The sequence below is a fragment of the Saccostrea echinata genome, unplaced genomic scaffold (genome assembly GCF_033153115.1).
Source record: "Saccostrea echinata isolate AGI-Se365-2 ecotype Australia unplaced genomic scaffold, CSIRO_AGI_Sech_v1 ptg000025l, whole genome shotgun sequence".
Classification (NCBI taxonomy): Eukaryota; Metazoa; Mollusca; class Bivalvia; order Ostreida; family Ostreidae; genus Saccostrea; species Saccostrea echinata.
In genome coordinates, this window is record NW_026889774.1 from 11,718,068 (window position 1) to 11,730,555 (window position 12,488).

General features: G+C 34.2%; 1 protein-coding gene across 1 annotated transcript; it reads left to right on the top strand.

Annotated features, from left to right (window-relative positions):
* Positions 1–4,526: 4,526 nt before the first annotated feature.
* Positions 4,527–11,520, top strand: LOC133192896 (synaptotagmin-like protein 5). Its single transcript, XM_061328903.1, has 6 exons — positions 4,527–4,572; positions 9,610–9,828; positions 9,954–10,003; positions 10,197–10,321; positions 10,545–10,647; positions 11,326–11,520. The coding sequence occupies exons 1-6, from the start codon at positions 4,527–4,529 to the stop codon at positions 11,518–11,520; spliced, it is 738 nt and encodes a 245-aa protein (XP_061184887.1).
* The last annotated feature ends 968 nt before the right edge of the window (positions 11,521–12,488 follow it).

Below are 12,488 nucleotides of genomic sequence, written 5' to 3' on the forward strand. Positions count from 1 at the left end.
CACATGTGAAGTATGAAAGCCCTCACACCAACCGTTCAAAAGTGATGGCCAAGGTTAAAGTTTTTCAAAAGTAGGTCAAGGTCAAAGGGTCAAATTTGTTGGTATCCAAAGGAAGGTCTTGTCACAAGAATTACACATGTGAAGTATGGAAGCTCTAGCACCAATTGTTCAAAAGTTATGGAAAAAGTTAAAGTTGGGTAAAATTTTGTAAAACTAGGTTAAACTCTAAGGTCAAGGTCAAATATGATGGTATCCAAAGAAAGGTCTTGTCACAGGGAATACACATGTGAAATATGAAAGCCATAGCTCCAACCAATCAAAAGTTATGAGCAGTGTTATAGTTTTTGTGGACAAACAGACAGACAGACGGACGAGTCTTCGATACGGGGGCATAAAAACAATGATTGAAAATGAAAAAGGTGAAGATAACAAACAGTGATCAATCTCATAAATCCGTTAAACAAAACGAATCGTGAACAGGCCAGAAACAAGGACCATTGAAAACACCAAAGTTGGGATCAGGTGCCTAGGAGAAGTAAGCTTCCCCTGTTGTCCGGTCACATTTGCCATGAGCCCTATGTATAAATCAGGTATACGGAATACGCCGGAATTAAACTTAGTATAAAAGCAATGACCTAACAAATGGTATGAAATATGTCAGACAAAATACGACCCAGTGATGGGTTACATTTAAAAACAAGATCATTATAACGACTGTAAAATTTGCGAAAAGCTGACTTTAAACGGAGTTATTGAAATCCTTGTAACATTGACTTATTTGTCAGTAGCTGCCTCGGTTAAAAAATTGATCGTACTCAGAGCATGCTCTAGCTTATCTAATCAATTGGGAGACATAAACACTATATGCAGGTGTTGTTGGAATATTACTACATAAATAATGGAAGTTTGACGATGGAAAAGCAGAGGTCATCCCGTTTGTCATGCGTTAAGTTATTAGTTGGCCATTATCGTCTATAGTCATTAAAACATCCAAACTTGAAACAGATGTGGCAGACTCCGTAGTGTCTTATTTCGAGTTGACTGGGATATATCGAGTCGACATATGAATGAAAATAACTATTGGTAATTGATAGAACGTCGTCGGTTTATCTGAGTGTCGAGTGAGTTGAAGGCCACAGTAAGTTTTCTTCTCATGTAGAAGTTTTTGAATAATAAAACTCTGCTTCACAGGAATATAAAACAGGCCACCTAATTAAAAAAAGCACAATCAGTGCCCGTTGAAATTCCAACAGATTGTTGAAAGACTGGTCTCCAAAGATTAAATAGATATTGTCAATGAGGAACTCCGTTAATTTCGGAGCATTTGTATGTAGAATCAGAATAATTTTTAACAAAGTAATTTTGTTGATGACCAATCACAAAATATGAAAATTTACGATTTCTATTTTTATTGAGGAAGCAGTTGTCTATGATGTCGAAAAACCTGTTCTTTAATGGTTGTATAAAGCGTAGAAAAGTCATATGTTTGGTGCCATTGATGTTTGAAAAGTTTTGGGATTAATTTTCCAAAAGTTCTTTGGGGATTTTTAGAATAAACATTTGATTTACATCACCTGTTGAATCTACATCTGAATTTCCTCTTTCACAACAGTTAATATTTGGGTAAGGAGTAAGGATAGGGTCTTGGTTGAACAATTACTGGACCCTGCAATATATCTTTTTTAGTAAGGATTTTTATGAAGTTTTGGAATCCGGTAGAAGTAAGGTAAATCAAATTCACTTCCACAGACTGGAATTTTAAAAGTATTTAAAACTGAAAGGCGATTTTGAAAAAATAATCTTTTGAAAGGGAACTGTGAATATACCGGTAGGTTGATTTACCGGGTGTGGAATTGAAACTGAGTTCTTCTGCAAGACTGAAATTCTCCTTCTTGTGCATGGGAGATGGATCTAAATGCCCTTTTTGCTATAAAAAAGGAGGGGGAAACGAAAAAAAAAAAAAGAGAGCGACGAAACCTTCTATTTGCAGAAATGGTTCTGAGCGGCGCTATTCGCGAAATGACTGTGTTATAAACGCAGTTATTGAAGTAGTTGAAAGGAGATGGGCAAACAAGCTAAGTAAAATGTCTATGGTTCAACAAATAAGAAAATGAAAAAAAAAAGAATCTAAATTATAATTTTATTTGATATTTCAATTAACATTAATAAATACTTTACGTAAAAATCTCAACAATTTGCAACATTCTCACAGGTGTTGAAATTATTCGTCTATGAAATAGTATGCACACACGGGCAAAAATGATCATTTCTTCATTTCATAACACAATTTTTCTATGCAAGTGGTCTTTGCCCCTTATTTTTGAAAGTATATCTATTAAAATGTGTTTAAAAATATACATTTTTCGCAAAACAAAAGCATGAAGCAAGAACACCTCTACCTTAAAAGTATACTTTTATGACGCAAAATTCGTATCTTTTCGAGAAGTCCAGTTTTTTTTTTGTTATCACATTCAAGATTCAAGATGCTTGTTATAATGGTTAGACGGAATAAACTAAAACTCGGAATTTTAGCCATTAGGTTCAAATCCCAGACTATCCTTATTTTTTGGCAACCATAGAATAATTTTTGACGAGAGAATTTTTACACATTTTTACGAATTTTTGTTTGTCATTGAATTTCATAATTTTGAATGATTGAACTCCGTTGTAAACATTTAATTTACATACTGAATTTGATTTTCATACATTTGAAACAATCGGTATTTTGTACGCCTTGTTCGCCCATCTTCTTTACTAATTAAAATGGAAGTACACGGTATGTATGAATTTCCTTCAATGATATGCGACGTGTTTTGATTTTTGGGTTAGAAACATTTATAAACGTTCATGTAAATGGTGTTGCGAAAAGTTTGCATAGGCAACGTAGAAAAAAAAATAATTTTAACAAAACTATGGAATTTTGGCGATTTTTTTTTTCAATTTTTTAATGATTGTTTTTTCTGTTTTATTTGCTTTTTTTTTTTTTGGTACATAGTTTTTACCCTGTCCGTCCGTCTGTCTGTCTGTTTATCTGTTTGTCCGCAAAAACTTTAACATTACCCATAACTCTTGACACATGCGTATTCCTTGTGACAAGACCTTTCTTTGGGTACCATCAAATTTGACCTTTTGACCTTGACCCAGTTTTGTGAATTTTACTGCATGTTAACATTGGCCATAACTTTTGAACGGTTGGTGCTAGGGCTTTCATACTTCATATGTTCAATCCTTGTGACAAGACCTTTCTTTGGATACCAACAAATTTGACCCTTTGACCCTTGACCTAGGAGTTTGACCTACTTTTGTAAAACTTAAACATTGCCCATAACTTTTGAACAGTTGATGCAGGGCTTTCATACTTCACATATGTAATTCCTGTGATAAGACCTTTCTTTGGATACCAACAAATTTGACCCTTTGACCTTGAACTTGGAGTTTGACCTACTTTTGAAAACATTAAACTTTGGCCATAACTTTTGAACGGTTAGTGCTAGGGCTTTCATACTTCACAAATGTAATTCTTGTGACAAGACCTTCCTTTGGATACCAACAACTTTGACCCATTAACCTTGACCTTGGAGTTTGACCTACTTTTGGAAAACTTGAACCTTGGCAATAACTTCTCAACGATTTGAGCTAGAGCTTTCATATTCACATATGTAATCCTTGTGACAAGACCTTCCTTTGGATACCATCGACTTTGACTCTTTGACCAGGACCTTGAAGTTTGACCTACTTTGGGAAAATTTTAATCTTGGACATAACTTTTGAACAGTTGGTGTTAGAGCTTTCATGTTTAACAAGTCTATTCCTTGTGACAAGACCTTCCTTTGGATACCAAGAATTGTAATCCATTGACCTTGACCTTGGAGTTTGACCTACTTTTGAAAAACTTTAACCTTGGCCATAACTTTTGAACGATTGGTGCTACGGCTTTCATATTTCACATGTGTATTCTTGTGACAAGGCAATTCCGTTGGCATTATTAATTTTGACCATTTGACCTTGATGTTTGACTTACTTTTGAAAAACTTTAACCTTTTCCATATCTTTTCAATGCTAGGGCTAGGGCTTTCATATTTCACTAGTATATTCCCCGAGACAAGACCTTATTTTGGGTACCAACATATTTGATTTGTATTTGAGAAAGTTTAACCTTTGCCATAAGTTGCCATACGGGGGCATCAGTGTTTCACAAACACATCTTGTTTTTGTTTGTTTGTTTGTTTGTTTTTGTTTACTATTGAATTTCAGTTTTAGAACTTCGACGCAAGGTGTTACTTTTCACCTTCCTGCATTATATTTATATCTACACAATTACATGAAATTCCATCTATTGTAATGTAACAAGTTCACGAAGAGGACAGATCAAATTGATAAAGAGAGACCACAAATTATCAAGACAGATTCGAATAAAATTGCTATTTACGTAAATGGCCAGAATGTGGTTTGAAAATGTTAGGGCATTGACCATAAATCTTCATTGTCCAGTCTGTGGGAAAAAAAATCACAAAGTTCTGTACGTGATGATCATGGATTGGTGCCTTGAAATTTTATTATGGAATTATACAGGTAAAGTATTTATTATAATTTATATATACATGTAATTACTGAAATATGAAGGAAGCAGAGCAGAAATTGAGGCTATGTTTGAAGATATTTATAGAAAAAAAAGAAACTTTCTATTAAAGCTTCAAACTTGTTTTTGTCTATTGTCCAATAAATTGTACATTTGCTTTGGTCATTGTTGAATATTTTCATGTGACTAGCTGTATGATCTTAATAGCACATTCTTTTAAAATACTTCTACAACATAATATTCCTCATAACTGTTGTTAATAGCTTTCTTATGTCTGAAATCATGGATATTGGTCCATTAAAAATTCTGCTTACTTATCATGCTAAATAAGTGCCATTTATTATTCCATCATAATTAAACATTCTGCATGTACCTATTCAATTGTTCAGAATTTGAATCTGATTTCTGGTCAATCATTATTTCAACAAAAGAAAGTTTTTTTTAGACCTGTGAGATCAGATTCTGTTAAGATAAATCAGTTTTGTTCATGTAATAGAACCGGTTCACTGAAAGTAGTGAAGAGTGTATTCTCATTAGTGAACATTAGATAAGATTTATCTGAAGTTGCTTTTAAGAGTTATTCGGGTCACACTCTGTGGGTGCTCTCACAGCTCTATAGTGATCAGTCTGTCTGTTTGTCTATCCGTCCATTCTATTTCATTTGTCTGGAGCATATTTTTATCCCCTTGTCCCAGTAATGGCTCAAACTTCACCCATAGATTGCCCATCTATGAGTATGCACTTTCCTTAAAAAAATTTTCTTGATCAAAGGTCAAGGTAAAAAAAATCTCTCTGTGTAAAATCCTTGGCCGGAGCATCTTTGCTAGCCAAGGGTTTCTGAAATGCCACTCTCCTCACAAACCCTTGGCCTATGGTACTATCAAAAGTCAGAATTTTTTTCTTGAGTTGTGATTGGAGTCAATTGATTTTTTCTACCAATCAATAGGGTGGGATGATACAACTTTTTTGAGCCACAATATGATGTGTAATACAATATGCTTAATTAATTATAAATTCTTTTTTTGTATTGAAATGAACAAAACATTTCTTCAGAGATAAGAATAATTTATTCAAAGAAGTTGTATATCTGTTGAAAAACTAAATTATTTTACACAAGTGGTGTTTTGCGATATTTTGATATTTCTTCATATGTATTGATATGCATATCATCCTCACATAGAATCGATATTATTGATATCTCAATATATCGTCCCAGCCCTACCAATCAGCGAAAGCTTTTGTAAATCTATTCGGGATACAACTTGACTCTTTAGTCTCGGGAATGAAAAACACAAGTAAACAATTATCCATAAGATGATGTGCCATTCTATAAACAGCTATGGTTTCATCCACCTTCAAGCAGATATGCACATAATGTCGTCAGGAATCTATATTGCAGATAAAGATTTGCTCCCTACATATTAAATAAACATCGCTCAATACCTGATTGTTAATTATTCCTTAAATACTTTCATTTTTAAATATGCTTCTTATTTCTGTCGATGAAGCAGTCTCTGCATATAAGGTAAAATTCAAGAACAGGTAACGTAAACAATCCTGACTTTTGACAGCATCATAGGCCAAGGGTTTATGAGGAGAGTAGTGGATCAGAAACCCTTGGTTAGCGAAGATGTTGTCCGGAGTACATTTTCTCTCCCCTTGGTCCAGGTTGGCTCATACATTAATCGTGGGGTGCCTGTGGATACAGGGTGTGCAGTGACCTTGAACCATTTTGTAGATGAAAAGTCAAGGTCAGAAAATCTCTGAATAAAAAAATCTTGTTTGGAGTAAATTTTCTTTCCCTTTGGCCCAGACAGTCTCAAACTTCACCCAAATAGTGGTTAGGGGTGTGTAGTGATCTTGAACCAATTTTCCAATCAAATGTCAAGGTCTAAAAAATCTCTCTGTGTAAATTCAGTGTTCAGAACATGTTTTCTCTCCCCTTGGTTCAGTTTGGCTCATACTTCACCAGAAGAGTATCATTGGGTAGAGGGTGCACAATGACCTTGAACAATTTTCTAGATGTAAGGTCAAGGTCAGAAAACCACTGTGTAAAATACTTATCTAGAGCATATTTTCTATTCCCTTGGCCCATCTAGCTCAACCTTCACCAATAGAGTGCCCATGAGTAGAGGGTGTGCAGTGACCTTAAACCAATTTTCTGAATTGAAAGTCGGGTTGAGAAACCTCTCTGTGTAAAATCTTTGTCACATGCATATTTTCTCTCCCCTTGGCACACTTGGGCTCATACATTACCTATACAGTGCCTGTGGTTAGAGGGTGTGCATGGCCTTGAACATTTTTTTTATAGGTGAAAGGTTAAGGTCAGAAAACCTCTTTGAGTAAAATCCAGGGCATATTTTCTCTCCCCATGGCCCTACTTGGCTCAACTTTACCCATAGAGGTCCTATTGGTAGAGGCTTTGCAGTATCCTTGAGCAAAGGTTCTAGGTTAGTGGTCAAGATTATAGCAAATCACTGTAAAATTCTTTTCTTGAGCATTTTTGACTCCATCTGGCTCAGACTTCACCCAAAGAGTGCCCTCAGATAAAGGGTCTTTCATCCTAACATCCTTTGCCAAAACTTTGCCCTTTGAGATGGTCACCATCTTAACATGTTTAGTTTGAACTAATTCTGTCTCTCCACATAGAGAATCAGGTCATTCTGATCTGTCTGTACCTTTTAATGGCAGCTTCACCACACAATCTAAATTATGCAAGTTATGAAGTTGTGTCCTTTTCCTTTCTACAGACCTTCTTTAGGTTTCCATAGGTTTATCTTGTTTCCCTCTTATTTAAGGTATTCATGTTAAGGTTAAACATTTTGACATGGCATTCTGTTCTCATCCTTGATATATTTCCTATACACTAGATGAAATCCCGCGCAAGCGCGGGGAATTGAATTTATACCACTACCGACAGAAAATTATAATGTAGTTTCTACTGACAGCCTACAGGGTTATAGCAGGAAGAAATACTTTGTTCAAAATCCCGCATGTGCGTCTCTCCCCCCCCCCCTCTCCCACCCCCTTTTGTAAAAACTTGAAAAAAATAACAATTTCATTGATTGATGTTTATTATGAAACCTGTTATACTATGTTATGGATATATTGCATGCTCTTATTTCATTTCCGTCAAGGATAAATTAAAAGCAGCGAATATGCACATTTTACTGATAAATTGATTTTTTGGGGGAAGGGGGGTTAAAAATTCACAGGTACTCGTGTCTTGGTTTTTAAATATGTATGTATCTTATTGATATGTAAAAAGTGTACTTTACCTTTTTTACATATCAATAAGGTTCATACATATATGTAAACCAAGATGCAAACTGTATCTGTGTAAAAATTAGCTTTTAACGCCCTATGAATAGGCCGGGTATTTGATACAAAAGACTGTATTCAAAATAAATAAATAAATAAAAAAATAAAAATGAAATGTATTGATTAAAGCACAAAATTTTACAGCTTTAATTGTATTTGAACAATATCTTATTCATTAATTTTCTCTTTTCATGTAAGCATTGAGGAATATATACAAATTTTACCGATAAATTTATCAGGAAAACCTACTACATATATGTAATAGTCTTTCGATATATAAATATATTCACAAGTTATAGCGAGCGCAGCGAGCGGCGCGAAGCGCCGCTCGTCACTGCGAGCTCTAACGACAACGCCTGGGCGAAGAGAAAATTCGGACTACTGCACATTCATTCAATAGATTTTTTTCCGCAGTAATTCTGACCCACAATGCATCGCTTCTTGTTCTCGCTGCTAACTTCGTTCACGCGGTGACAACAACTAAAAATTCACACAAAATAAACTCACCTTAATTTAATGGATATTGCATGCAGATAGTAGATTAAACGTTCTTTGTTAAAATATTTGCACTTTTTAAACTTTGTTTATGGAAATGAAAGCAGCTAACATACGTCATGTGACGTCACAGTCTAGACGTTCCAAATGTCTCGTGCGGTTTGAAGAGGCGGATCATAATAATGAAGTGAACACTGCGCTCGCCCCAACGGTCGCACCGTCAACATATTAGTGTTTATATCAGTGATTTACCATTATTTCAATGACCATTCACACATTAACTTTTCTTATGTTCCTACAGCTATAATTGTCTCGTTTTCTTTTTAACATCGGGCTCGATGCTATATGATGTTCTAGAAGCTTCCGTCAATATCAAGATCGGTGAATGACAAAAATAATTTGCACATCTCCCTTTTTATTCGGTTATCACAACTTATTTCTTTTATGTCATTTAAATCAAGTTTTGATTGAATAATTCAGTGATGACGTTTTATGAAATAAATAAACGACTGATTGTTGTCAGTTCCATAAAAAATTGCCAGAAACTTAGATCCACCAACCGGAAACGCCACCATACTCACGTTTTTGCTATTTCATGGCTGTTTATAGAAAATAAAAGTAGACTTTTTATTTAATGTACGATACTTACAATGCGAGTGAAATCTAAATATAGTTTACGGACATCATATTGTATCTAGTGTATTCTTAGAGGAGTAAGTAAAAACTCTGGTGCATCCGTTTCGGAGTTTATTTGCAAAATTTATTAATTTATAAGTATAGATAACACGAAGAACATTCATTCTTTTACAAGTAAGCTTTACTAATATCTACAGTGAGCTAAGCTCATTATTCATCTTTTTAGGATAAACTCTCAGATTTGTGTTCTTAATATGTGTAATTTTTTTTACCTCGTCTTATATTTAAATAAATTGTACATTTCATATCGTTACGGTTGTAATATTTCGCCGTTTGATCAATGTTGTCAAAAAAAAAAAAAAAAAAAAAAAACAACAACAACAAACAAACAAACAAAGCTATTCCTTTTTTTCAAAATGAGCTAAACTAGTACGCATTGTACATTTCTTTCAGACCATCTCTCTCAAATTTCATCAATACAGATTTTTTCCGACGTTTTAATTGGGTGTAAAGGAGATCAAAGTATAACATTTTTACAAATAAATGTAACTTGTATACAGCGTCCCTCTTTTCTTTAGGATCTGGAACTGTCGGAGATCCGGCGTATCTGGTGACATCCTGGACGGAAACTAACTGGTATTGGAGCTCGCCAGGGAGTCCATGTTTGGAGACCACTGTTTACTGTGAAGATGACAGAGAAAGCTATTGTATTTCCCAGTTTGAGGAGCAAAGTTCAAAAGACGAAACCGAAAAATCGTTTTCTTCTTTTGATGATCTTTTAAATGAGAAGAAAAAGGGTTGGTTTTGTTTTGAAATTATGACTTAATAATGCTATATACAGAAACACTTTTACTTACATAAAATGATAATGAACTGAGTTTTAGAACTGTTTTTAAAAAAATTTCTTAAATATTCAATTCAGAGTGTTCTAGATACAGCATTGGTTGGGATTCCAAAGAAAACGATCATGTGGTGAGTATAAAATTGCATTTCCAACACCTTCCAGATAATTTACCGGTTTATATCAAACAAGAATAATAGAAGTACATTCTATAAAATTATTGTGCACGTAGTTTGGCATTTCTACGGAAACTTTTCATCAGTAGCTCTAATATTTCTGTGTATATACAATCTTCAGGGTTCTTTTTCAATTTTTCACTTTTAGAGGGATAATGATCCTGCTATATGCCTCGTGGTGAAATACAACAATAACTTGAAGAGTCTTGATGTGTCCATTATGGAATGTCGTAATCTCCCTATTGTGGATTTGAAGAAACAACAGTCAAACCCGTAAGACAAATTTTAGAGGGGGGAACCCTGAAAATGTAATCCAGATAATTTTCATCTTCATCAATCATTCCAAAACAACATACATATAAGTATACCAAACCGTCACTAGGACAATGTTTTTTGAGTTATGTGATTCGATTTAATTAAAGTAGTTATAATAAAACTATTTTAATGAAGCAAAACTGTTCAATTCTTTAAATTGTCTCTTTGTTCTTCATTTTAGATACGTAAAATCTTACCTTGTTATCGCAGACATCAAATACGGCAAAAGAAAAACAAAGGTCCTGCCTTCTTCAACCAATCCGAAGTTCTATGAATTATTTCGGGTAAGATGAACATTATTGAAGTAAATTGGAGAATATCTCAAAAACTGATATCCCTTGCAACATAAGTTAATAGCAAACACAGAGGCAGAATATGAAAAGTATAACTACTAGTATCTTCTAAAATAATGGAGCTATACGTTCAAATTGGATGCCCGTGACAATTATGAATATTAATATTACTTTTGTTTAACAACCTAAAACATGAGCTAAGAAATCGGCTTTTTACCCTAAAAACTAGGATTCTTCCACCTATTCATTTGTAGCAATTATAAGGGAATGTGGTGCTATGATAAGGTCAAACAAGTGAAAATTTTGAACTTTGACCTTTTCTATGGAATAAGAATAAACGTTTTTTCATGCAATATTTTTTCAGCAAGTATAAGGATGAAAATTCAAGTTGGATTCTTTCAACAGTAGTTACAAATATGTATAGAGCAACATCAACATTTGTAAACCTCTACATTGTGAAAATAATCAGAAGTCTCCTAGCCACTAATCTGTCTTTCTTTAACCTTGCAAGGAATTCCAATCATTTTTAAACAGATCAAACTTTCGTACAGTGTATTAGTGTAACGCTCTAGAGTTATGTAACTTCAGTATTGCAATTAATTTTGAATAAAATGATAATCCGTAAAAGACCTTTTTGAAAATACCATAATTGTTTTCTTTATATTTCAGTATTTTATATCAAAATCAGACTTACACGATTCAGAATTACTGGTGACAGTCTGGCATTATAATAAATACGGCAGAAACTTCCGTATTGGCCAGATGACCGTGAGGTTTGACGAGTTCTGTTTTGGTGAACCGTATTCAAAATGGTACAAGCTTGAACAGAACGGAGAAACTTATCATCCTTGCTTTATGTTATGAACAGCTACTATATAATAAACATACAATTTTGAACATCACTTTGCGTGTTTTTGTTTTCATAATTTAGTAAAGAATTAATCAATGGAATTATATTTTTGTTTTTATTGTCATTCATTTATCAAATTCAGATACATTATTTTAGTATGAAATGAATAGTGAAAAAAGTGACAATTACTGCATGAAAATTAATACAACGCGATTGAGAAATGTAGATGCAAGTTGTAATCCTTATTTATCGTAAGAAATAAAATTGTTCTTGCGCCCACCTTACAGTCACAAGACAGTAATACCAGCAGGCAAGCGTTTGCTTCTAAATGCACTCACCTTCGTACGTATCTGGGTATACTTGTAAGTAATGTAGAAGACAATGGTTATTCTATAATCTACATAAATATAATGTATCAAATTGAGCATATCATGCTCAGGTGAGTATGTGGCAAATGAGCTGTCAATATTTCATATAACAAGCATTCTAAGAGTATTGCATTAGCAATACTAGTCCCCTACCGGCAAGTGTAATCTGGTTCCCCTTTAAGAATTGAAAATGCCATAATTCTGTCAAAAATCAATGAAGCGGGACGAATGCAAACTTGATCTATAACTAATCAAGGTAAAGTCATATACCGAAAATCAGCTCAATATATGAAAGCGTTTAGAAGAAAATTGCGGAAAACCCGTAAAAATTGAAAAGGCCATAATTCCGTCAAAAATCAATGAAGGGGAACGAAATGCAAATTGATCTGTAACTCATCAAGATACACTCACATACCAAAAATCAGCTCAATATCTGCAAGCGTTTAGGAAAAAAGTGCGGAAAAACCAAGTGGGACAGACTGACAGACAGACAGAGGGACAGACAGACAGACGGACGGACGAACAGACTCCGAGGAAACCTATAGTCCCCTCCGGTTTCACCAACAATCAAGCCAATCACTTACAAGAGATGATTTGACACCTGCGTTATAAAG

Bases quoted from the DNA above. Each gene is read 5' to 3' on its own strand.
- LOC133192896 (XM_061328903.1), top strand. From the start codon at position 4,527: ATGATCATGGATTGGTGCCTTGAAATTTTATTATGGAATTATACAG. The intron at 10,004-10,196 runs GTGAGTATAAAA...TTTCACTTTTAG, and splicing joins CCAAAGAAAACGATCATGTG to AGGGATAATGATCCTGCTAT. The intron at 10,648-11,325 runs GTAAGATGAACA...TTTATATTTCAG, and splicing joins AGTTCTATGAATTATTTCGG to TATTTTATATCAAAATCAGA.